This window comes from Tenrec ecaudatus, chromosome 6, assembly GCF_050624435.1.
Source record: "Tenrec ecaudatus isolate mTenEca1 chromosome 6, mTenEca1.hap1, whole genome shotgun sequence".
Classification (NCBI taxonomy): domain Eukaryota; kingdom Metazoa; phylum Chordata; class Mammalia; order Afrosoricida; family Tenrecidae; genus Tenrec; species Tenrec ecaudatus.
Window position 1 is genome coordinate 31,445,355 of NC_134535.1, and position 27,611 is coordinate 31,472,965.

Genomic DNA, 27,611 nt, shown 5'->3' on the forward strand with positions numbered 1-27,611 from the left:
GACGCCGCGGCTGCAACAATAGACTTAAACACAACCGCTGTGAGGACGGCTCGAAGCGAGCCCTGCTTCCTTCTGATTTGCATGGTGTTGCTATGAGTCAGAACCAACCAGAAGACCCCTTGACCACAACGAGCATCCACAAAGTGAGGATGGTTCTTTTATCTACAGACAGGAACTTGTAACAGGAAAAGAATCTAATTCCAGAAGATTTAGAAGAGCAGTTTTAAAAGCTCCTGGACTGCCACCAAATTCCTCTCAGGGACAAAGCAAAGGTGGTAAGCAATTCTAGTTTGAAAGCCAGTAGGAGCCCTGGTGGCAGAGAGTTACCTTGGGCTGCGAATGGCAAGGTCAGCAGTTCGAACCCAAATGCCATTCCACAGGGGAAAGATGAGGCTCTCTGTTCCCATAAAGATGTGAACGTCGGGAAACCCACAGGGGTGATTGGCTTGGATTGGCATCAGAAATGTATGTCGGGGAATCAGATCCTGCACGTGCACTTAGTCAGAACCCGCTTTTGCCTCCAGTAAGAAGAAAATACATTTTCATTTTAGAAGAAAGCAAGACACGTGGGTCACCTGTGTCTGATGTGGACTGCTTTATCCACTTCAGCGAGGAGTTACGTGTGCAGGGCAAGTCTTGGTGTGCAGTCTGCGAGAGCGTGCCATGACAGGAGTCAGCGATTTCCGCCTGGAGCTAGTTCTGCATCGTTTCCAACCAGTATTTTGATCTTGTCATGATGCGAAAACTCACACCACCAGAGAGCCCCTGGTGCACGTGATAAAATTGTATTCTTCTCTGATCATTATTGAAATGCGTGTAGGTTTTGAAATATATGGTGACGCTGAGAGGTCAAGTCCTAGAACTATCTAAATTGTCTGTTGAGGGGAAAGAGAGCGGTGGTGGTGGACTGCAATGTATGGCAATAGATAGTGGACTACACCTCCTACCTTCATCAGCCTCGCCTATCTGCCACCACTAATTGAAGCTGGCCGACTGGCTTAAGTGAAGGAGCCAATGAACTGTTCCTTAAGTTCTTTCAAAATGAGGACATTTCCATATGGAAGGGTATGATTTCACTTAAGGTCATTTTCCACACTGTTTTCAACATAACATTCTGATCCATTCACATTGTCTATTTTATAATCTCCTCTGCAAATTCTTAAAACAAGTGACAGATTAGTAAGGCTTGGCTACATTAAGAGAAAATATGAAAATGTTTTCATAACGAAACCCAACCAAGAAATAAACAAGAGATTTGATTTGGAAACAGCAATCACCATAATTGTATGAATTTAAATAAAGTCACTCGCTTAAGGAGCTCAATGTGTGCGAGGCACCATCTTTACCTCTCTTCTTGCATTAGGTAAGTTTTGCATTTTGTTTTGTTGTGTATTTTTAAGGAAGCATAAATATTTTTTAAACCATGGATGTCTTCAAAGGCCAAGACTATCAGGTTCAAATGACACCCCCAGCAATGTGCTCAGTCCTTTAACATATGTCAGTGCTCAGTAAGCTTTACTGAGTAAGTGGATGGATCAAGAAATGCTACCTTAAGCAACCACCCCTTGCCTGTCTGTTTGTGGTGGCTTGTGTGTTACTGTGACAGTGAGAACTATGTCGCTGTTGTTTCAAAGGTCATCAGGATCATTCAAAGTGAACAGGCTTCACCATAGCTTCCAGACTGAGAACAAACAACGAAGAAGGAATTAACCACCGAGGAACCAGCCATGGAAACCTGGTGGACAGCACTGAAGCATGGTCAGCCACTGAAGCCTCACCAAGAGAAGTACAGCGCTGTCAGAGATAATACCAGAAGATGAGCTTATGGAGTTGGGAGGCACTCACAATGCTACCTTCTCAAAGTGGAGTCGACCACCATGACTCAGGTGGAATCAAGTCTTGGGGATCTTCATTTGCTGATGGGACAAGACTCAAAATGAGAAGAAACAGTAACAAACCAATTAATACTTGGAACTTGGAATCCAGGAACATTGGCAGTTGTAAAAATGAAATGCATAAAAATTGATGTCCTAGGCATTAGTGAACTGAAATGGACTAGTATTGGCCGTTTTGAATCAGAAAATCTTATGGTTTACTCTGCCTGGCTTCGTCGTCAAAAAATCTTAGGGTTTACAATACCGGCTTCGTCATCAAAAAGGACATTTCAAGATCCATATTGAAGTACATTGCTGTCCGGGATAGGGTAATAGCTGCGTGCTCACGAGAGTTGGTGCTACGGACACACACTTGTTTGAGTGAATGAATAAATTAATAGACATGAGATTCTCCCCCAAAAGATAATCCATGCCTTCTGCAGAAAAAGGAGCAGTCCATATTTGATTGCAGGGGTTCTCGAGGATAGCATAAAAAGTGGGAAGGGAACTTGTGGAAATCATCTGAAAAATATTTGCAAAGTCCATACATTCGTGCTGGTTTAGAAACCACTGCTCTAATAAGTATTGGTTTAAAACACACACAGAGAGAAATCTAATCAGAGTATTATCCAAGTAGTAGCAAAATTGCTTGTTAGTAGAACCAATATTGAAAGTACCCTGGACTGCCCTCAGAACAAATAGATCTGTCTTGGAAGAAATACAGCCAGAATGTTCCTTAGAGACAAAGATGGCAAGACTTTGTTCATCTCGTGTACTTGGGACATACTGTCAGGACACACCAGTCCATGGAGAAGGGCATCGTGCTTGGTAAAGGGGGGGACAGAGAAAAAAAGGAAGGCCCCTGACAAAAGGGGTTGGCACAGTGCCTACAACCAGGGGCTTAACCATGAGAACCCTTGTGAGGATGGAGCACGACTGAGTGGTGGTGTGCGGAGGGCCGCGTGACTCCACACCAAATCCGAACAACAGCCTCCGCTTCCACCGTCTCTCTCCCCGCCTTTCTCTTACCTTACGCCCTATTTCATCCAAAAGCTTCATTCCATCAGGAAAAAAACATCCGTCCCACAAGCTCCCACCACTGCATCTGTCTCCTTGACCATATGCTCAGCTTTTGATACCTACACAGTTTATACTCCTGTGTAAGGCAGCGCCTTCTCTTTTACACCGGATTTCACCCCTGCTCTCCTCCTCAAGTGTACTCACGCACACCCCTCCAGCCACCCTGCCATTCCTCTGCTGGCCATCCGTCTTTCCCGTTCTCCTGGATTATTCTCATCAGCAGCAAACGTGCAGTGATTCCTCCCACTTAAAACAAGCAAAATCCCGCCCGCCACATGGGTTCAGCTCCCCATCAGCTTCAGCTAGCACATGTGATGCTTTCATGAAAGCGTGCCTCAAAAGAGCTGCCTGCGGGTGTGCTCCAGTTCCTCTTCTCCCATTCCCTTCTGGGTGTGCGTTAGTTAGGTTCCTCGCTCACCCGTGCATGGAACTCTTCCCATCAAGGACACCAGTGGCCCCAGGCTGATAAATGCAATGATCCATTTCCATCCCTCATCTTCCTCAGCCTATCCTTCTCCCCCTGGAGCTCTTCCTTGCATTTCTTCCAGAAAACCTCATCCTCACGAGTTCCTTTCTTTCTGTCTTCTTTGCTGGTTTATCCTAACCCAAATGGAATTAACAGTCAATGCCTTTGCCTGGTGATGCTGTAGTTTAAGCACTGGGGTACTCACCTCAAGGTTGTCAGTTCAAACCCACCAACTACTCCTCTGGAGAAAGATGAGGCTGTCTGCTCCTGTCAAGATTTATAGTCTCAGAAACCCTATTTAGGGTCACTGTGAGTTGGAATTCACTTGGTGGGAGTGAGTCTGGTTTGGTTTTTTGGTTTAAAGCTAATACTCTTAATTTTAGAATCGATTATTTGTGCTTTTTATAAAACACACTTTCCCTTTCACATAAGAAAACATGCTTTTTTTGACTACTTTTATCCATACTTTAATTCGTTTTCACCCTTCAAGTTGATGAGGGGAAACTATTTGGGAATTACAGGCTTGATATCCTAAAATCATTGTGTGTCTCCTTGATTGTAGCATGTTCCTGCCATCCGCTTGGATCCGCTGTCCTTCCCCTCAGCTCACTTACCTTCTGTGACCCCAGCAATGGTGACTGCCCTTGCAAGCCTGGGGTGGCAGGGCCACACTGTGACAGATGCATGGTGGGATACTGGGGCTTCGGAGACTCTGGCTGCAGACCTTGTGACTGTGCCGGGAGCTGTGACCCTCTCACAGGAGACTGCACCGCCAGGTGAATGTGCACAGCTCTTCCTCTCATCTCTGTGTCTCCCCGATTCTTTGGAAAATCTAGCAGCAGTTTAGAAAACCCTTGCATGGTGTGACTAGAGCAAAGATATGCTCGCTTCCTTTCTAAGGAATTTTTACCAAACTGCAGAGCCAAGTCGTTTGTTCTGGCAAGATTCTAGAGATGGGCTGGTGTGTGTTTTGCTAAATAATTCATTGTTCCTACCAGTAGAGTAGACCCTTATACGAGAGAGAAAGCGCTGTTCAGCTAGAAAAGTAAAAGAAGACAGTTTAAATCTTTATGGACAGGTTTCGTTCGAAACCTGAGAAGTTCTTAATCAGGGCTCTGTTCTTTTCTGTCTCGTTAGCAGCACCGACATCGATTGGTATCATGAAGCTCCTGACTTCCATTCCAAGCACAATAATAGCGAGCCAACCTGGGACTGGGAAGATGAGCGAGGATTTTCTGCACTTCGACATTCAGGTGAGACCACAGGTACCATACCTCTTTCCAGGTCTGGGTTTGAGTACAGGAATCTGGTGTGCGGTGATTGGTTGGCTGTGAAGTAAAACATCAAGTCCACCAGCATCTCCCTGGGACAAAGATGTGCATAAAAATGCACAGCATTAGAAACCCTGAGTCAGTCTAGCCCACCCTCTGGGGGTCGCTATGTGTCAGAATGACTTGCTGGCAATGGGTCTAGGGTGGGGCTTTGAGTAACGGTGATTTGTAACAAACCAGGAAACCACATTTGATGCCATAACTAAGGAGTCTTGAAGTCTGTGGTTTAATAACATGGTGACTCCATAAATTTGCTACTGTGAAATACAGCTCAGGGTTTATTTTAACAAGCTTTTGTTCTTTTGCTGATTTATTAGAATAACTTAGGTAGTTATTATAGAAAACATAGTAAATGCAAAATGGCATTATGTAAAGAAACAAAACACCCAAAATCTCCAGCCCCCCGTGACCGCTCGAGTGTGTTTGTGATCTCTCTCGAACTATAATGTTTTACACAGCTGAGAGCCACCAAAGTAGATCAGGCTTGAAAATGTACAGACGGCTGGCATACCTGTGTGCCAGGCAAAAGCCAGGTGCAAATTCCTTCTCTTGATAGTTTGTAAAACAAAAATAATTTTGGTTTTAGCATCATTTTAGCGTCATTGATTTTCCTGAATCCAAGCCAAGTCATAAAATTTCAATTAACCACATTCATAAAGATGGAAGTGACTTTTGCTCATTTGTGTAAATCTTAGAATACACTTTGAAAGTACCACCACTCCACGCACCCCAAAAAGAAAAAACCTCTATTGAGATACAGATGATAAACTTTCAAAAAGACTTTCAATTATTATTTTGACATTTGTCTCCCCCCAAAAGTCTGAAATGTCCTTTAGTAAATTTACTCCAAGATATCATACCTTATAGATTTTGTTACCATTGAGAAGGGATATTTTTTAATGTTACTTTTCTGAATGGCTATTAATGATCTCTATGACTACTACTGGCTTTTGTATTTTGATCTTATATCTAGTAACCTTGCTATAATTGCTTATTAATTTTATATATATCAGTTAATAAATTCCTTTGGTCTTCTTTGTAGACCATCATATTATTGGCAAAGGAGGGCAATTTTGTGTTTTCCTGGGAAGTTATTACATCTCGCTCTTTTACTTTCTTTTTTCTTGCCTTATTACATTGGGCGAGGCCCCTAGGAAGGCATTGTTCACAAAGTTAATAGAAATCTTTTGAAAACCTCACCATTATGTTTTCCATCTACTGTCGATTTTTGACAGGGAGATTTTATTAAATAAAAGCCATCTTCTCCTTTTCTAATTTTATTATTAATAGACGTTGTATTTTCCTGAATGCTTTCACTGAATCTATTGAGAAACCTGACTCATCTCCACCCTATGGAGTTTCCAAAACTGAAAATCCTATGGGAAATTCCCAAGAACTTCACTGAGAATGAAACTTCTGTGGGAAAACCCTACCCCATCCACCCTGCAGCCTATCTTGCCCCTTTACACTTCTTTCTGTTCCCAGAGTTCAAAGAACATTGAAAAGCAACACGATCCAGGGGGCAGCATAGCACTGACAGAGCATGAAACACTTCTCAAGGTCTTTAATCCTTCCTCCCACACTATAATGATCTCAGTCCTCCCTCGCAAATCCAGCTGTTCCGGCGGACATACATCGGAATAGACGAGAGCTTTCAGAATTCAGGATAGACAAACCCCTCAGAAACAGTAAGGGACGTAATGACTTTAGGGGGTTAGGGAAGGGGGAAAAGGGGGGAACTGACGAATACCAGGATGGTAGGTGAAAGGACAGAAGGGACGGTGTAAGATATGTATACATAATAATACATAATATATTAAGGGTGCGTGTGGGTGGCAGGGCAGGGGAGGGAGGGAAAAAAGAGGAATTGATATCAAGAGGCTCAAAAAGAAAGATAATGTTTTGAAATTGTTGATGGCAATACTTGTACATATCTGCTTAATATATTGGATATATGGTCTGTTATATGTAAGAGCCCCCAATAAGATGATTTATTGATAAAACAATGTTTTAACAAAAAAAGAAGAAGAAGAGCAACATGATTTGCGTCCCCCTAGGATGCCCAAACTGCTGTTGTGACCCGGTGCAGGTCTAAGATTGTGACATTCTGTGAGGATGTTTAGAGAGATGGAGACACCTCCTTTAGATATGTGAAGAGTTCGATGGAGAATATGTCAAGAAACAACATTCACATTTTGATATTTATGTTTCATAAAGGTTTCTCTGATTTTATGGCGATACTTTTGACTTGGCCTCATCTATGATATTTTCATATCACTCATGTCCCAATCTTTGGTCATTTTCAATTGTCTAGGATACATATTTAATTTTCCAAATAAGGGTTTAAAAACAAATAAACTTTGGATTGTGAATTGGGTGAAAGGTCCCAGAGCAGATCCGTTTTGCACTCAATGCTTCATACACATTGTGTTTCACGGTATTACTTGCAATCCCCACAATGTGACGTCATTTATCCCACTTCCTCCCTGTGCTTCCGATTTGCATTCTTCCTTCTTTCCTAAGCCTTCTGGACTTTGTCACTGTTTACATGCCGGCCTGTTTGCTTTGACCTCCACTGATGGATGGTTCTAAGATGTGGATACCTCATTCGTGTTATCGTTCCCCTTCCAGACCTGTTTGAGCCATGAGGATGTTTGCTTCCAGATCTACAGGGTGACTAAAGGTCTCAGAGATCCCACCAGATCCCACTGTGACCAGTCAACCTGGGGGGTTTGTTTTTATAATGATTTTGAGTTTCCAAGCAGGGATTTTTTTAAGCCATCTTTTGTGTTGATGATCACTATTGTCGTTTCATTGTACTATATTGTACCTATTCTGTTGTCTAGGAGCCTTGGCAGTGCCATGAGTTGCTATAAGTTGAAATCAACAGGCTGGCACTGTGTTTGTTTTTTCGCTGTAGCTACCTCTATTGTATTGATAAACCAAACCAAACACCTACTGCCATCTAGTCCATTCTGACTGATAGCAGCCCTGGCATAGTGGTTACACCTGGGCTGCTAACTGCCAGGTCAGTCATTCAAAAGCGCAAGCTGCTCCTTGAAAGAAAGAGAGACCGTCTGTGACCATCAGGAGTTACAGTCTCGGGAATCTGCAGGGGCCGTTCTACCCTGTCCTTCCCGGGTAGATAGAAATCAGAGTACACTCAAGGGCAGTGAGACTGGCTTTGATCATAGAACAGAGTAGAATTGCCCCTTAGGGCTTTCAAGCGTAGATCTCTATACGAGTGGACAGCCCCATCTGTCTCCATGGAGCAGCTAGTCGGTTTGAAGCATCCACCTTGTCATTAGCAGCTAATTCTTAACCTACTATACCACCAAGCATCTTTGTTCTGGAAATTAGAATTATGCATCCCTTGGAAATGATTCAATCTCCCGGAAAATTGTGAACCCTTTAAAAATCAACAGCCTCCGTTTAAAAAATTCATGTTTCCTATTTTGTACCATGTTTTCTCGTGTTGTTGTTGTTCACTAAACATTCTGATCATTTTCCTAAGGGTTGGTTTTTTTGCCTAAAAGAACAGAACATGGAAAATACAAGGCTGTCATATTTATATTCAATATCAAATTCAATATCAATATTAGAAATAAAACAAAATAATTCCCATTCATTCTTGCCTGAATTCTATTACCCTCATCTTTGATGACAACTTTTGAGAGATTTTTCTGGATTTTCCTGACATGATTTTCATAATCCCCCAACCTTATCTGCTGAGTCAAACCCATAATAATGAAGGACATCCATGCATGTTCCTGAGGATTTGGCAGCAAGCCAAGTGAGCACAGGAAACCCTGGCACCAGAATGGCGCCGAGTCTCATGTCCACAGCAGCTGTTCGGTCTGTCCTGTCGGTCTGTCCTGTCTCCAAAGAGCCTCTGCGTCCCATCTGGATGAGCAGCAGATTGCGAGACTCGTGGTCTGGTTTTCGGCTAAACAGCAATGATCCCCGGGGTACAAAACAGTACTAGGGATAACTAGTTTAGTAGACATTGTGCTGTGAGAAATGACAGAGAAGGGAGCAGCCTTCCTCAGATCTAGATATATGCCTGCCTACCTCTCTAACTGCTCGACGTGTCTCTAAAGTCAAAATCAGTCTATGAGAAAAATGTCTTCAACCAATAAGCTACCTTCATTTCAACTACTTCTTGTGAGGCAAAGAATACCAGCTGTAAAATGAAATGTTACCTCCTGCACAACAAAACGGATGTTAAGCAGCGGTACAGCACTATGCACAGTGCTTACTTGACAGTGCTGTAGGAATCCAGAACAACCGAATAGATCCCGCGGTCGCATGCTTTCCGATATCTTCTGAGAAAACACAGCTGGGTTGAAGTCCAGTCAACAAAGGTTCATTCAAGATCAAATTTTAATTTTGAATTATAAATATATGAAAAGAGACTATTCTAAAGCAGCCAAAGAAAAATATTAAACTAACAAGCCTACATGCACGCTTACGAAGCAAACACCGATGAACGAGAGGGAATGGCGTTTTGTTCGGGAGCAGCAGGTGCGGCGTGGGGACCCAATGGTTTTATGGCATCGTCGTGGCAATGTGCTTTGGCGGAATTACCAAAAACGGTGGGCTATCCAAGGAGTCCTGGTGGTGTCAGAGTTAAGATCGTGGCTCCTAACCAAAAGCTCGCCAGCAGCTCCCTGAGGGGAAGATGTGGCGAGCTAATTTCGTCGAGACTACAGCCTGGAAATCCTGTGGGACAGATCTCCTTCATCCTGGAGAGTTGCTGAGACCCAGGATCCACTCCGCAGCAATGGGTCTGAGTGCTTTACCCATGCAGCTCTCTACCACCTCCGTCTGTCAGACTGTCGTGCAGTGGTGGCTTGTGTGTTGCTGTGATGCTGGAGCTGTGTCACTGGCATTTCAGATGCCTACAGGGTCACCCAGAGTGGACAGGTCTCAGCAGAGCTTCCAGACTCAGAACAGACCTCAACGAAGGACTCCGTTGCCCCCTTTGGAGGAAGTAGCCTCAGAAAGCCATATGCTTGACTTCAAAACACTTGTCAGATCTGGAAACCTTATAAATAGAAGCAGAACCTTATGAGAGGTGGCCAGAGGATGAGCGCCTCTGATCAGAAGGCACTCAAATGTGACTGAGGAAACACTGCCCTCTCAACGTGCGGTCAGCCACAGTGAGATGGATGGAGGAAAGTCTGTGGGACTAAAGCCTTAGGGACCTTCATTTGCTGATGGGGCGGGACTCCAAATGGGAAGAAACAGGGGCAAGTATGAATTAATAATCAGAGCTTGGAATGTAGGAAGCATGAATCTAGAAAATTGGAAGTTATCAAGAATGAAATGGACTGCATAAAAGTAGATGTCCTAGTGTTAATGAAGTTAAACAGACTGATATCGACTATGGTGAATCAGAGTATAATACGGTTTATTATGCAGGGAATAGCAGATTCAAGAGGAATGGTGTTGTATTCATCCCCAAAAAGGACATTTCAAGAATTCTGTCTGTGATAAGATTATATAACCTTCAAGGAAATCCAGTTAATACAACTGTTATTCTGATTTATACTCCACCCTTTAAAACTAGTGATACATAAACTGAGGAATGCCACCAACATCTTCCGTCTGAAACTGACTGAATATGCAAAAGATGCACTGATTGCTATGGGTGACTAGAATGCAAAAGGTGAAAACAAAAAGGAAGGAAAATAGGGTCTTGGAGATAAAACAAGGCTGGCAATCACATGATAGAATTTTGCAAAAGCAACGATTTCTTCATAACAAATACCTAGTTTCACAACACTAATGGCAACGCTGCACATGGACTCCTCCAGGTGGAAGACACAGAAATCGGCTGTGGAAAGAGGCGATGGAGATGTCCAACATCAGCAGCTAAAACCAGCCAGGGGCTGACTGTGGAACAGACCATCCATTGCTCGTGTAAGTTCAGGTTAAAGCTGAAGAAACTTCAGACAGGTCCATGAGACCGTGAGTCTGTCAGAGGAGCTGGAGGATATGCAGAAGAATGTGGTATCGGGGTTGAGGGAGGCTTTATTAACAACCCGCGGTATGCAAATGGCGCCACTTTGTTTGCTGAAAGCGAAGGACTCTCAAAGCATTTGCTGATAAGATCGAGGACAGCAGCTTTCAGTATGGACGACAACCCAAGGGAAAGAAATTCTCACAACTGGCCCAAGAGGTAGCGAGATGTACGGAGGAAAGATTGAAGTTGTCTAGGATTTCATCTTTCTTGGATTCTCAATCAATGCTCTTGGAAGCAGCGGTCGAGAGATCCAAGGGCACGGTGCACGGAGGAAATCCGCTGCACAGGACCTCGTTAAAGGTTGCAAGGCAAGCAGGTCCCTTCGAGGACTCCGGGGCACCTGATCAGGCCATGGTATTTTCAGCTGCCTCATCTGCATGTGGAAGTTGGACCTTGAAGGAGAAGACTGAAGAAGAATCGATGCTTTTGAGTTATAGAGCTGGCCAAGCACATTGAAAGTCCCATGGCTGCGAGAAGAACAAACAAGTCTTTCTTGGAAGAAGTTTAGCCAGAATATTCCTTAGAAGCAAGGGTAGCAAGACTTCATCTCAAGAACTTGGACATAGCGTCAGGAGAGTCCAGTTCCCGGAGAAGAGCGTGGTGCTTGGGCAGCAACCCGCCTTGAGGTGGCTGCCGCAGCGGCTGCAACAAAGGCTCAAGCAGGAGAAGAGGCTGTGAGGGTGGCGCGGGACTGGGCAGTGTCCCCTCTGTGGTGCGCAGGGTCGCAATGGTCAGAAATGACGCGCTGGCAGGCAACAATAACAACATCCGCTGCGATTACTGAAGGAATAGTATTTTCTGCTATGCTTACTTTATCCGCTGCCTCTGAGTCCATGCTCACCCGAAGGCAAGGATTTCTCCTTGCATCATTTTTTACTCTGGAGTGCACGCACTATCCCTTGCACATAAATAAACGCTAGCAAAATTTGATAGCAACATTTCTGAAAAAAAGAACATCCAATCATTTGTATTGCATCTGACTTCTGTACAAAAATCATAGTGTTTGCTAAGGTTACCAATTCAGATTTTCCTTTCCATTAGCCTGTAATACGAATACCGGACTGTGTTTATTGTAACACTCATTGCAAACACTCAAACATGGCATTGTTTCTACCATTCTAGATTGTTCTTAGGTCAGTACCTTAGTGCATGACAACTAGTTCAACTTAAAAAAAAAAGAGCTCCTGAGTCTCTCAACTGGCTTTTCACGGGCTCCTTATTATTAATGCATGATGTTGTATTAATCACTGAGACTTTAACAAGTTGTGTCACCCAGATTTACTTGCTGATTTCTTCATTTCCCCCCCTAAATTATTAACATCATTTTTCATTTATTTTCTGTAGGTAAATGTGAATGTAAGGAGCAGGTGTTGGGAAATCCCAAGGCATTCTGTGGAATGAAATATTCATATGGTGAGTCTGAAGTTCTTCGGTGCTTCTGAGAAGCTAGTCAAATTAAATATAAAAAGTGTTTTAGGAAATCAGAGACCTGTCCTGCGATGTTCTCTATACAATGATATGCAACACAGTATTCTGTTCTTGATCGCCGAGATTTTCCTAATGCAGACAGTGTTGGGTGCCCTGCTAATGAATGGGGAAATGCTAATAGAGAGAAAGCAGTCTTGTTGCACTAGGTGAGAAAAAGGCTACGTAGCATAAAGGGGAAGGGGGGAGTGGGGGCGGAGGGTGGCCCCTGTCATGTCTTCTTTTTTTCAATGGATGTTCAATACCTTTCTGAATCAAACCGGGTAGTTTCTAGCTAGTTGCTTATGTGGTAATCCTAAACAGAAGCCGTCCAGGGGTACCATGCTTTAGCTCTTGGCTATGAACTAATGGGCTGGCAGATGGAGCCCCCCACCCCCACCCCTTTCCCCTGCGCCTGCAAAGGTACCAGCTAAGAAATCCCTCTGGAGCAGTTCTTTCTGCCACATGAGTCGCTACAAGTCAGAACGAACTAGCAAGCCCCAAGCAAAAGTATGTTTAAAGCAGGGATACACAGTGATTACGGTCACAGGTTTGGGATCCAGACAGATGTGGATTTGCTTTCTCTCTCACTCCCATCCTATCATCTCATCTGAAAAACAGGGGTAGTGCCACCTTCTGCTGGAGCTAGATTGCTCAGATGCTCACAGCACATTATCTGGACGTACTAGGTGCTCAGTAGCTGGTGGGGGTGTGGGGGGAGGGCATGCATTGGAGAAGCGCCAAGCCTAGCTCCCTGCCCGTGTCTCTTCTCTAACTTCTATGTACACTCTACATGCTTGAGAAACAGCAAAGTGCCTCTGCCCCAAGGAGAGACTGTTAGGAGCTTTCAGTTCTGAATGGCTTTATGTTTACTATTCAATGTATTAAAGATAACTTATTCTACTGACATATTGTAGCCAACAAGTGGTACAATTAAAAAGTCTGAGGCTTTGTATTGTGCCATAATTTATGTGACCTAAAACATACACCACGACGAAGAGAACATTTTAAACCAGGATTTTCTGAAACCAAGCGTCCAGGTTCTTGATAACATTGTATTTCATCTCATAAAAGATCAAAATGAGTAAACGGTAAGAACCTCATAAATCTCACCCTTAATTGCAGCACCTTCCCCTCCCTTTACCTCTCATTGGTTAAATAATAGATGGAAGTTCCTGAAATGCATGTTGCCTAATAAAGGAAAAGCAATTTAGTGGCTTGGCATTCAAAAGCAAAGAGCATAGAGCTAATGTCCAATGATAGGGGACCCAGAACCAACATAAATTTACTGTCTCAACCCCCTCCTTGCACTAATATGACATGTATTCATCTTATAGGCATGGATCTGCCCCTGTAAGGAATGTTACAGGAGATTTCCCCCTAGCGCCATGCCCATACTAAACATAAACAGATCCCAGTCATCTAAGAATGCAATCTGTACAAAGCAACAAGTCGTGATTGCCGTTCACAGCTGGACTCTACTCCAGGAACCTCCTGTTCTCAACAGTATCTTAAACTCGATGCCATTGGATACATTACTGATGCTATCAATTGAAGGATCTTATACCTCAAGGGGATGCTTGATAATGTTTTTTCTTTGTCAAAAAAATGATGATAAGAGCACTAAAATAAACCAGTCATTCATAACCCAGAAAAGCAGATGGATTCTGGGGTCCCACTTGATTCTAGCCCCAATCCAAGAACAGGCCCTGCTCAATACTCACCTCCAGGAAGCGTTCACTGCAGAAAAGGGTACTACAGCAAAGTGTGGTGAAGAAAGCAGGTGGTGCCTGGCTATCGATTGGAAAAGTGTCTGGGTCTTAAAGGCTTGCGTTCAAACAAGCAGCCACCTAAGTGAGGCATCAACTACGTCCACATGGAAGACGCATGCCAGCCTGTGTGATCCAAAGATGACAGTAATAAAATCCAAATTTGATGAAGGGGAAATAGCAGAGCTTAAATTGTGAACACCCAATTTGTAGAAAGCTAGGGAGGACAGTGGGAGCCCCAAGCCTATCCTCAGACGATCTAGTCAGATTAAGCCTCTGGCCCCAACCTGAATTTGCTCTAGGTTTAAATATTTCTTCCTTGTTCCATAACAGAAATTTTTTCTCTGGTTTACTCTGATAAGGCTAGTGGTCTCTTTCTTTCTTTCTTTCTGTTTTGTTTGTTTGTTTCTGTTACAGTTCCCGGTTTCAGCAGCACCAAAGGAGCAGATGCATAGAGACAGTGACTAGTGCAATGATGTATTGGGAAATCAAAGAGATGGAAGCTGGGGAGAAATAATGAATGTGGGAGGGGGGATGGTACACCAGAACTGATTGTGATGCTGGATATACAACTTTTTAAAAGCGAATTAACTATAGAAGTGTATGGTACAGGAATTTTATCTTTTAAAAATTATGCATTTTTTAAAAGCATAGCAATTGAAAAATGGTTTATCCATGAAAATATTCACCCAGCCTCACTAGCATATAGACTTGGTAGCTCTCTGACTGAATTTATAAACAACTACATGGGCATCTTTTAATAAAACGGAATTACTTTTCACTTAAGAGAATGTGAACAATGTGAAAGATGTCGTGGAATATCTTGGTTTTATCCAGTGAAATTCTTCAAAACCTAATGGGCAACAAACCATTCTCTGCCTTAATGGAAGAAAACACCTGATTCATATTTATTCCTCTAGCAAATATTTATTGAGTTACAATTTTGAATACGAAAGATCCCTACTTTCTTTGAGCTTACAGGCTAGAATAAAAATGATGTGCCGACAAGTCTGCAAGTACTCATCCTGACGCAATAGAACAGAGTAGGACTGCCACACAGGGCTTCCAAAGCTGTCATCTTTATGGGAGGAGTCCTGATGGCACGGTATTCAGCTGCTTGGCTGCTAACCCAGAGGTTAGCAGTTCAAACCCACCAGCCAATGATTTGTGGGAGAAGATTGTGGCAGACTGCTCCCATAAAGTTGTGCACCCTTGAAACCTAAAGGGGTGCCTCTCCTCTGTCCTCTAGGGTCACGATAGAGCCATGGCAATAGTTTTGGGGTGGTTTATTGGTTTCTTTTTGTTTGTTTTACCTTTATCGAGGAACACTGGTGGCTCAATGGTTAAGTTCTTGGTCCACCAGCCCCTGCTCAGCAAGAGATAGATGTGTCAGCCTATCTCAGAAGACCTGGTCGGGCAGCTCTCTTCTGGCGGATAGGGTCCCTATGGACTCAGAATCTATTTGGCTTAATGACAGTGGGTTTGGCTTTGGGGGTTTTGATCTTTATGGAAGCAGATTGTCACATCTTTATCCCACAGAGCAGGCTTGTGGTTTCAACACACCAATGTTTGGGTTGGCAGCTGAGCATTTAACCGCACACAACCAAGCTTTTTTGAATGCGAAGAGTGAGAATTTATTGACCGTTGGCCATAGGCCCAGCACTACACCATGAGGTCTACATACATTTACCTCGTCGGGTTCCTAGTCCAAACTCTGCCACTAATCAGCCAGCTCTGTGAGCGTAAGCAACTCACTTCTTAAAGCTTACTTCCACACAGATAAATTGAGACTGGGGGAGCTTTAAGACCTCTTAGACTTTTTTAATTGGATGAGTCTATGAAGACAGCTGCCTGGGGACTAAGAAGGATATGGTTCAATTACATGGGTTTCCTTCGAGATATAGAAGAGTCAGTTAAACGAATCCTAGCACTGTTCCTCAGCTTTACTTTCCTCTCCACAATGTATCCCATCACAACCCCCAGCATCTCACAGATGGTGCTCCAATCGCTACCATCAGGTGCCATGGAGTAATTTCTGACTCCTAGCGACCCTGTTTACAACAGACCCAAACACTGCTGGGTGCGGTGCCATCCTCACAATTGTCCTTATGTTGGACCTCGTTGTTGTGGCCACTGTGTCGGTCCATCTCCTCAAGGGGCTTCCTCCTTTCCCTGCCCCTCTACTTTACCAGGCATGAGGTTCTTTTCTAGGGACTGGTCTCTCCTGCTAACATGTCCAAAGTACATGAGACCAAGTCACGCCATCCTTCCTTCCAAGGAGCTTTCTGGCTGTACTTCTTCCAACACAGATTGGTTTGTCTTCTGGCAGTCCATGGGACTTTCAACATTCGTCACCACCTCCATAATTCAATCGACTCTTCACCACCTCTATAATTCAAATGTATCGATTCTTCTTCAGCCTTCCTTATTCAATGGCCAGCTTTCACGTGCATTGACAACACCCTTGCTTGGGTCAGGCACAGCTTAATCCTCACAGTAACACTTTGCTTTTCAGCATTTTAAAAGAGGGCTTGTGCGGTAAATTTACTTTTCTTCTTCGTCTTCTTTAATAACAAGTTGACCCTGACTTGTGGCAATCCCAAGTGTTGGAGTCCAGTTCTCCACAGGGTTTTCTTGACTATAACCTTAATGGGAACAGACAGACCTTTCTCCTGTAGTGCCTCTGACTGAATTCAAACACATAACATCTGGGTTAGTAGGCAAGCACAAACTTGCGCTACCTAGGGATTTTAGTTACTGAAACTCTGCTGTCATATCAAGGGACACCGTCCTTAACCCTCGTCAGCTTACATTGGACAGACACCAAGGGAAGAAGATTAAGATAGCAATAATATTATTTCATCTCTATGGAGTATGTGAAATATATTCTTGTACAAATAAATGTAAAACTCATGTGTTTTGTTCTCCATTTTAATAGTTCATATAGGCAGGTATAAGAGAACAGTACAGTCAGAATAAAATCAATAAAACCAGGATAATAATTTTACTTTCTGTTAGATTTGATAGCTGAATGTGTTTACAGTTATATAGCAGGCAGGTTACTGATACTTTCTTAATTTAGTGGTGTGGGAAACTGAAATGTCTAAGAAGGAAGAATATAATTAAAACACGTAAATGAGATGACTTAAAAATTCACTGCTATTTAGCTGGTTCTGACTCATAGCAACTCTCTAGGACAGACTAGAGCTGCGCCTCTGGGTTCCCAAGACTGTAACTCTTTGCTGGAGTAGAAAGCCTCATTCTTCTCATGCAGAGCAGCGGGTGGTTTCGAGATACTGACCTTGCGTCTAGCAGCCCAACACCTAAGCTACTGCATCACCTGAGTAGCCTAGTGGTCCTTTAAAACAGAGTTCCACAATCCCATAAGTATTAATCCATCCTTCCATTGCCTTCAGAAATGCATATTTAAATTGTTGCATGTATTATCAAAAGATAGTGTGAGATTCTGTGCGTTCTGACTTTTAGAATTATGGTATTACAGTGCTGAAAATAAAGATTTTATCAGCGCATGATAAAGGCACTCATGCTGAGGTCAATGTGAACATCAAAAAAGTCTTAAAATCTACGAAGCTGAAGATTTTGCGAGGCAAGCGAACGTTGTATCCGGAATCGTGGACTAGCAGAGGCTGCACTTGCCCAATCCTCAATCCTGGTGAGTGTGAAACATCTCCCTTTTAAAGCCCCCCCTTTACCTGCTGATTTGCTCCTTGTTCTACATTTTCTGAACCACAACCTAAATAAACTCAGTGAAAGCGTCTCCTCCCGTGACCCCTTGAATTTTGAAGGGAATCCAAATGGAATTATTGGAACTGGCATGAAAAAACATTACTACCCTCCCAAGTGGCTGATAAAGGTGAAATGTTTTTAAATCCAGCGATATAATGCTCGCTGTCCTGCAGGTGAAGTCTGATATTGGTAGCGCTTGCCAGGAGCAGAGAGAGGGCTTTCGTGGATTGGTCTGTCACTAGACTACCTCAAAGCTCATTCTTATTACAGTGCCCTGGGTACAGCCTGCTCCCAAAGGAAGTTCGCATGCAAAATCCCATCTGTGCGAACAATACTGAATTCATCTCTACTATTGCGTGAGAAGCATCTGTTTTTCCTGGAGAGAAAACGGCTCTCAAGTTCTCATAATCTTGCTTCTCATTAAGTGATCATTCTGGTTTCAAATGAGAAACAGCAGAAATAAACAAAAACAAAGCAAAAAAAGAAAAAGTAGAATCTTAGAGAAACTCAAGACGGAGGGAAATTTGATTTGCATCTTAGCATGTTACTGCAGAAGTAGTGACACCTCCACTCTCTACAAGCACACCCTTCAGACTGTCGAAAGCTGCTAATTTCTTCATTAAATATGAGGACAAGGTTTATCCTTGTACTACAAGTATCGTCTATTTAGTACACAGATTAAAGCAATAACCTCAGACCCATTGCCATCAAGTCAAGGCTGACTTATAGCCGCCATGGAGGACCGGATAGACCTGCCCTCTGGGTCTGACTGTGCATCCTGATGGAACTGCTATTCATTGCAAACTGTTGGCCTGCGGTTTGAAGTCCAACATATAACCCCACTCCATCGCCAGGGCTCTTTAAGTAAAACCTAATACCCGGATATTAACTCCCCACCCCCCATCCCTACCCGCCCCCCCCCCCAATACACACACAAAAACGCACTGCCATTCAGTGAATTCCAACTCAATACCCAGATAGTTGTTAAGTGCCATTGTGCTTGTCTGGCCCATAGCGACCCCATGCACAACAGACGGAAACGACGCATGGGCCTGCGCCATCCTCACCACTGTTCCTGTGTCTCAGCCCACCGCATCCGTCGATCGCATTGAGAACCTTCCTCTTTTTCGCTACCCCTGTTCTTTACCAAGCATGATGTCCTTCTGTAGAGATTGGTCTCTCCTGACAATATGTCCCAAATATGTAAGATGAGGTCCTGCTCTCCCAGCCTTTAAGGAGCACTCTGGCCTTCCTTCTTTCAAGACAAATCAATTTGTCCTTTTAGCAGTTCATGGTACTTCAGATAGTAGGTTCTTTTAAAGCAAATAATATTTCCTCTCAAATTCTGTAATTTCCATTTATATGGCTGTCCTCTCAGTCTGCATGGCACTGATGAAACAGCCACATGGTTTATGTCCTGGTTCTAATTCCTTCCAAATATTAAGTCTAAAAAAACAACGTGTTTGTAACCCTTTTTTAAAAAAATCATTTTATTGGGGGCTCGTACAACTCTTACCACAAGCCATACATACACCCATTGTGTGTCAAGCACATTTGTACATTTGTTGCCTTCATCATTCTCAAAACATTTGCTTTCTACTTGAGCCCTTGGTATCAGCTCATTTTTTTCCCTCCTCTCCCCATTCCCCACTCCTTCATGAACCCTTGATAATTTATAGATTATTATTTTGTCATATCTTACACTGTCTGACGTCTCCCTACACCCACTTTTCTGTTGTCCATCCCCCAAGGAGGAGGTTATATGCAGATTCTTGTAATCGGTTCCCCCTTTCTACCCCACATTCTCTCCACCCTCCCAGTATTGCCACTCTCACCACTGGCCCTGAAGGGATCATTTGTCCTGGATTCCCTGTTTCCAATTCCTATCTGTACCAGTGTACATCCTCTGGTCTAACCAGATTTGTAAGGTAGAATTGGGAACATGATAGTGGTGGGGATGAAGCAATTAAAAATTAGAGGAAAGTTGTATCTTTGTAACTCTTTTGTGTTCTCGGTTTACTGCATTTGAAAGACATAGTTGAGAGAGAGAGAGAGAGAGAGAGAGAGAGAGAGAGAGAGAGAGAGCTTTCAAAGAAATATACTCCCAATCTAAACAATCCAAACAGTTATCTAAAACTCTTGATTATTTCTGACTGTTGACAGAACGCTTGTTCTCTTTTCTACTCCTTTAAGCATCTGATTTAAATTCAGCCAAGTTTTAATAAATAAAAGGGACAAAGAACATAGAATATTCAACACTTCATTTATTTATTTCATTAGATTTCCTAAGAACAAATTCAAATAAGTGGAGTCTTGGATGTTGAGTATAGCAAACTGAAAATGACTAATTTAAGTTCTGCGTCTCCATTATGTGTGCTTAGAGGCTCTTCCTATATTCATTTTCTATTCCCTTCGTAAAGGTGGTTTTCGTATTATTACTATTTTTAATACTTTTATTGGGGTCTCCTACATCTCTTATCACAATCCATACAGTCCTCCAGTGTGTCAAGCACATTTGCACATATGCCGCCATCATTTTCAAATCATTCTCTTCCCACTTGAGCTCCCGGTATCTTCTCCCCATTTCTTCCCCCTACCTCCCCTGTCCACCCCCCCTCATGAACTCTTGATCAGTTATAGATTATTATTTTCCATATCTTACATCGCCCTCTGTCTGCCCAGTGTTTATCAGTAAGACATTAAAAAGAAACGCGGTGGCCATCTGAGCCGCCTTCCAGGAAGTGAACCATACTTCCTAATCAGGTTTCTGCCAAGCAGCCAGAGAATCAACCAAGTTCATCACAATCGAAAACACAAGCACAATCATTCGAGGAACTCCTGAAAAACATGTTTACTGGCTTTGAAGAAAATACTAGAACCTGCCAAAGCAAAACCAGACACTCTTTCATTTGACTTTGTTTTCCGTTTTTATAAGTGCAATAGCTACTGCCAAAGAGAGCTGATAAGGAAATTCTGAAACCTTGCACGCCAGCTTGCTTCCTCCGCTACTTTAGAAAAGGAGTCGTCCCATGGGGCATCCCTACACGTCCATTCAGTCATCCCTTCATCTATACATAGATTCCTTCTTCCGTCAAGTACATGTTTTAGAATGTCAAGAATATCACTAAATACAGTAGTTTTTTTTAATAGGGAGACCAAATAAAGTTTGTGCCCTCAAACATGTGGCAAGCTACATATAAAGTTGTTGTTGTTAGGCGCCATTGAGGTTGGTTCTGACCCATAAGAACCCCAAGCTCACCATAATGAAACATTGCCCAGTTCTGCCTCATCCTCCCAATTGTCCTTATGCCTGAGCCCATTGTGTCCACCTCTGTCCTTGAGAGCCTTCCTCTTTTTCGCTGCCCCTCTACTTTACCAAGCATGGCGTCCTTCTCCAGGGACTGGTCTCCCCTGACAATATGTCCAAAGTACGGGCCATTCTTGCGTCTAAAGAGCACTCTGGCCATATTTCTTCCCAAACAGATCACCTTGTCCTGTGAGCAGTCCACAGAACTTTCAGTAATCTTCTCCAGCACCACCAGAAGTGCCACACCAGAACTGACATGAGATATTACTTCAAGGTGCATCACAGAGTCCTGGGGACTCACCAGCCGTGTGGCGAAGCATGACTCTTCATTCGAGTGTAACAATCTCTTTCCTCTAATAAGCAGTTTTGTTTTTCCTTCTTAGATGGGGAAACAATAGGTGTGATGTTATTTAGAAACGCTCCAATATCTGACTCCCCATTTAGCACTCATTTATTCTTTTTTTATGACCAATTAGCCATCCTTCCCTGAATCAGTACTTGCATTAGAGTTTGAGAATTGATATTTTTCTAATTCTCTTTACATAATCACTTTCTCCCCCCAGCGGGGATGTTGTGTTACCATGAAATACAGCCCTTATTGTAAGATGGGATAAATACTCAATGGTTTCCTTTTTCATTTTCAACGCAAAGAATGGATTACGACCTCGGCCTGACAAAAACACACAAGTTAACTTGTCTCTGCCTTTCCCTTTTTTGGAATTATGACTCAATTTTCATGGAATCAGGTTGTTTCCGTCTACACAATTATTATATATCTGCTTCAAAGTATCACAACTTCAACACGTTATAACCCCCTTCTGTGGAAAGTAACCTCCACCAATCTTTGAATGATTCTTTTCTTTTTTACACAATAAGGTGTCCCACGCTCACCCTGGTATCTTCTTACCCTGGGCCTGGGATAAGACATTCTTCAAGGAGCCCTATGTTATTCAAGACCACAGTGTCTCTCTTATAGGCGTTAATTACTTCTGGATGACATTTTTTCCTAGGAATTCCCCTGTGTAAACCAGAAAATACATCGTTTTTGAACCATGATATTTTCCATTTAATTTGAATGCCCAATGTTTTCACGCGCTTGTTCGATGTACAACTTTCACATGTATGGTGAATAACGACATTGGACATTGAATAATGAAGGCCATAGAAGAACCGATACATTTGAATTGTAATACTGGAAAAAACTCTCGAACGTACCACAGACTGCTAAAAGGACAAACTGTTCTGTCTTGGAAGAGAGAAGGCCGGAATGCCCCTGAGAGGCAGAGACGGCAAGACTTTGTCTAACAAACTTTGGACATACTGTCAGGAGACACCGGTTCCTGGAGAAGACATCATGTTTGATCAAGTGGAGGGGCGGCGAAAAGGAGGAAGGCCCTCGGTAGGATGCGTTCATGCAGTGGCTGCATCAGTGGGCTTGGACACAGGAGCAATTGTGCAGGTGGCGTAGGACTGGGCAGTGTTTCATTCAGCTGCGCATAGGGTGGCTGTGGGTCGGAGCCAAGTCAAGGGCACCTGACAACAAGGACAACAGTGTTTTCACTTAACTTTACTTGTAAGGCATATACCCCTGTCTTACAGTAGAACATTTTCTTTTGGTAAGCATAACTACTTATTTGCTCGGCACTACAGTATTAAAATTACTTCTAAATAACTGTATTGCCACAGACCCCTCTTGGGAGAGAGATTATCATATTTCTTTTCATTGTCATTTAGGTACAGAGGCTGTTCTTTTACTCTGTGTGTGTGTTTGGCAAAAATTTCCATCTGAAGCCTGAAAAGAGGTTTGAACTATGAAGTCAGCATTAGTCTTGTCATAGAGTCCCTGGGGACTCGTTCAACTACTAGCCAAAAGCTGGGGCGTTTGAACCCGTCCAGAAGCACCTTGTAAACAGACAAACTGATCCCCAAAGGTAACAGCCTTGGAAAAACCACACTGGGCAGCAGCTCTCCCCCACACATACAGGGCTGCTGTGAGCCAGAGACAGCGACACACAATGGAAACGAGGCTCATCGTGTGTGTGTGTGTGTGTGTGTGTGTGTGTGTGTGTGTGTGTGTGTGAGAGAGAGAGAGAGAGAGAGAGAGAGAGAGAGAGAGAGAGAACCCATATTCCAAAAACACATTGGCTTCATATAGGAAATAGGTGTCTTTTTTTTTAATTAATCATTTTATTGGAGGGGGGCTCTTACAAATCTTATAACAATCCTCATTCAATTGTATTAAGCACACGTGTACGTATGTTGCCATCAACGTTTCCAAAACGTTTTCTTTCTACTTGAGCCCTTGGTGTCAGCTCCTCTTTTTACCCCTCCCTCCCCCCTCCCTCATCCTCTAACTCTCGTTAATCCTTGATCAATTATAGATTATTGTTGTTAATAGGTGTCATTTTGTGTAGTCCATAGCTCTCGTCCAATGTGTTATCCTCAGTGATTGTGTCATCTACAAGAAATGTCCCGTCGTGCACTACCAAACAAATGAACCCTCCAAGAGCTAGTGGTTTCTGGCAGTAGGTTAAGTGCATAGGAAGTTTCTGGAACCGGACCAACCCTAGCTTGAGTCTGAGCGCTGCTCCCTACAGAGAGAAGTTGGACTGGTGTTGGGCCTTGTGACCCCGGGGTAGCAGATCTACTCTCTTCTCTAGGGTCGCTGGGATTTAGAATCAATGCCATGACAGTGGGTCGGGTTTGGAAAGTTTCCATTTCCTCATCTGTAAAGCAAGAAAAATAATTGGAACACTTATGTTATGGGTTATTAACAAGATTAAAGGAGTAATATAGGGAAAACACTTAATATATAGTAAGTGGTTATTAAGTGTCCATTGTTACTGCCCCTGTGGGTTTCCAAGACTCCATGTGCAGGAGTAGAAAGCCTGTTCTTTCTCCCCATGGTTTTGAACTACTGACCTTGCTCTTATCGGCCCACCGCCTAACCACTATATTACTTACTACGCAGATCTGAGTGCTGGAGTGCTTTCACTGATTTAGCCCCTAATGTTGCTCCCTTTCAGGTTTGGAGTACCTGGTAGCAGCATATGAGGATGTACGAAATGGCAAGCTAGTTGTGAACATGAAAAGCTTTGTGCAGCGCTGGAAGCCGTCGCTGGGAAGAAAAGTCATGGACATTCTAAAAAGAGACTGCAAGCCGCGGTAAAGGTCTACAGCACCTGGGGCCACTTCTCTCCTACGGAACACCAACTGAGGGTGTGGCAGGCTGCCACGTCGTTCTCCTTCCCAGCGGGTGCTGGGTTCAAACTGGCAACCTTTGGTTAGCAGCCGAGTACTTAACCACCCCACCCCCAGGGATCCCCTAATGGACAGGAGGCCCCCCAAAATGAAACTGGAATTTGTTTTTAAGTGCCAAAACATATAGAAACGGTCCGATGCATAGGCTTTGTCTGACCTGATCTCTCCCGGGACCAGGCCTAACTACAGGATTGTTTCCTAAAGAAGAATAGCAAACCCTAGGCTGATATCTGTGTTCTGTGGGACTGATTCTGAAATTCATAACTCGGAATAGCTGCATGATATTTGGCAGTAATCTCTCATGGGCAATACATCGAACCAAGACACCTCCCAGCTTTCAGATTGGTTACTGACATTGGATGCGATTTCAATGAGTGAATGAGATTTTAAAGAATCCCAGCCCCACTGTCAGGAAAGGTGTTTCTTTAAAAAGAGCCTTCTCTTGTTTGTTCTGTTCGAACTTTGGTCAGTAGGGTGTTCAGTGGTACCTCTCTCCACGTGTGTATAACATTTCCTTGTATAAAGCACTTTACTACCTACCACTTGTGTTGTGAACGTTTGGAGACTCTTGTTGACAGACAGCAAAGGATGTGGAAGAAGATCCAAGGAAACAGAAGCACTGCCGCGATGTGTGGACAAAAGCGACCATAGAAAGGAAGTCGTAAATGCTCGGATGTGAAGATAAAACCTTAAAGGAAATTGTGTTTGCATGAAGTCTCGACCCCAGGCTAGAAGTTAGGTTCCACAGATCACTGGCCAGCATGAAACTTAAAGACAAGCAAACAAAAAACAAGAAGAGACTTTCAAATAAGAGAACGGAATCATCAGTGTATAACTGTGCTTGGATAAAGTGGAAATAGACGTTTCAATTTGTTGAAGTTCATTTATTTGCAATGCACTTGGATACACTTCCAAAATGATTGTAGACACAGAATTTGTTTTATTTTTGTGTTTACTATTTAAATCTGAACACCGAAACTGTTTTCCTACTGGTCTTCATTAACATTTGGTCCTCGTATTTACCTATTTTTTAACACATGTTCACTGAATTACAGTTTCTCATTATCTATCTTCTGTACCCATATATAACCACTCTACATACGGTTTCTTCTGTACTTGAATATACAAAATATGAACCACAGTGCCATAAGATTAAATTAACATACAGAACATATTTTTCCTGAGGTCCTGTGGACTTGCAAAATATATACATATATATTGCATTGTTAATTTGTTTTTATATTTCATCAATGTAATAAAGGAATATGACCTCTGCAATTTTGTCTCATTGCATAATCAGCTCTTTCAGTGGTGCTAGAAACTTCTCTTAATCAGGGAACTCAAATCTAATACCTTAAATTAAGACATCCAACTAGAGGCTGCCATTTCTAATCTGCTTCTCTGGGGTTTGGAGATGGAGTGGAAGCTGGGTCACATGGGTTTATTTTCAGGTGTATTACAGGTTTTTAAATTACATTTGTTCTTTAACTTAAAAAGTAATCCAAGTCCATCACAGGAAATGCAAAAAGGAAAAAGTTTAATGAGGAAAAATATCATTTATAATGATACTATCCTGAGATAATGGTTATTGGTATTTTTGTGTCTATGTATATACATACCTTTTATGGAATTGGAATTACATTACATATACTCATGAATTTTTTTCCACCTGAAGCAGGAGCTCTGGTGATATAATGGTTGCACTTTGGACTGCTAGCCACAAGATCCGCAGTTTGAAACCACCAGTAGCTTCTCAGGAGAAAGAGGAGGCTCCTCACTCCCATAGAGAGTTACAATCTCAGAAACTCACTAAAGAACAGTTCTGCCCTGTTCTTTAGGGTCACTATGAGTTGGTATCAACAAGATGCCAGTGAGTTTGGGTTTTATCTTATCCTATAGGTAGAATGTTATCTAGTAGAGTATCATTTAGAAGTAGTTTATAAAACATGTTGGTAAGTCTATCATACCAAGAAAAACTTTTCTAATACATCAGATGTAGGCATTTTCTTAAGTTTCAGAATTGCCAGTTTGGTTTCCATTTTACTTTATTAAAATGCTATTCATTCATTATAAAAAAGAGCAGGAATTGTGTCCATTTGAGGGAAAGTCCATATCCTATAGTTAAATAAAAGAAATAAATTTCAGAACAATAGATCATCTTAGTATCATTCCAAAAATCACATCTATAATATATATAAATCAAAACCAAAATCACTGCTATCGAGTCAATGCTGGCTCATAGCAACCCCCTATGCGTTTCTGAGACGTAACAGTTTACAGGATTCGAAACCCAGTCTTTTCCAGCAGAGCTGCTGGTGATTTTGAACTGTCCTCTATGTGGATCACAACCCAACACATAACCACTTCGTCACTTGGACTCACCTTCCTCATGCCGTGACCCTTTCAGACAGTTTATGGTGGTGGTGACCCCCCACCATAAAATTACTTTCGTTGCTACTTCATAACTGTCTTTTTGCTACTGCTATGAATCGGGCGACCCCTATGAAAGGGTCATTTGACCCTGAAAGGGGTTGCGACCCACAGGTTGAGAACCGCTGGCCTAAATAGTATCTAAAACTCACCCCCCCACCACTCCAAAATTGTCAGTTATGTTGTTCAGAGCCATCAAGTCAGTTCCACTTCAGAGTGACCCTACATCCAATAAGTCAAACCACTGCCCTATCCTACACCCTCCGCACAATCGTTCCAGTGTTGGAGTCCATTGTGGCAGCCACGGTGTCAACCCATCTGATTGAGGGTTGGCTTCTTTCCACTGAACCTCTACTCCACCCAACATGATATTGTTGAGATCATCCTGACCCACAGCAGCCCTGTAGATGGCTCCCAGGATTCCCATGACAGCCCTATGGAACAGAGAGGAGAGCTGCTTCATAGGGCTTCAAAGACTGTACATCTACCGCAGCACACAACCTCCTCTTTCTCGCAGGGTAGATGTGAGGGAGCTGCTGGGTTTGACCTTGCAAACCTGTGGATACCAGCCCAAAGGTCATCCCGCAGTGGCATCAAGGCTCCTGGTCCCTCCTGCTCACATTGCCTGCCAGCCTTTCTTCTAAGAAGCATTCTGGCTATACTTCTTTCCAGATAGATGCATTTGGTCTTTGAGCAGCCATGGTATATTACAATTCAACACCATCATTCAAAAACTAAAGTCTTCTCTGGTCTTCTTTATTCTTTTTCCAGCTTTTACATTCAAATAAAGTGATTGGAAAATAGAAGACCGAACTCCCTTCATGTGTTAATTCTCGAGTCCCTTTCAGCTCAAT

General features: G+C 42.9%; 1 protein-coding gene across 2 annotated transcripts in view; it reads left to right on the forward strand.

Moving 5' to 3' along the window:
- Positions 1-25,605, forward strand: part of NTN4 (netrin 4) — a 135,414-nt gene extending 109,809 nt beyond the window's left edge. Inside the window, exons 6-10 of one of the 2 annotated variants that reach the window (XM_075551151.1) lie at positions 3,983-4,196; positions 4,558-4,673; positions 12,124-12,192; positions 17,515-17,685; positions 24,093-25,605. In XM_075551151.1, coding sequence (XP_075407266.1) covers positions 3,983-4,196; positions 4,558-4,673; positions 12,124-12,192; positions 17,515-17,685; positions 24,093-24,235 — 713 coding nt within the window. In that variant the 3' untranslated portion in view covers positions 24,236-25,605. The remainder of the gene's footprint in view (positions 1-3,982; positions 4,197-4,557; positions 4,674-12,123; positions 12,193-17,514; positions 17,686-24,092) is intronic. The other variant, XM_075551152.1, reaches the window with a different exon arrangement.
- The last annotated feature ends 2,006 nt before the right edge of the window (positions 25,606-27,611 follow it).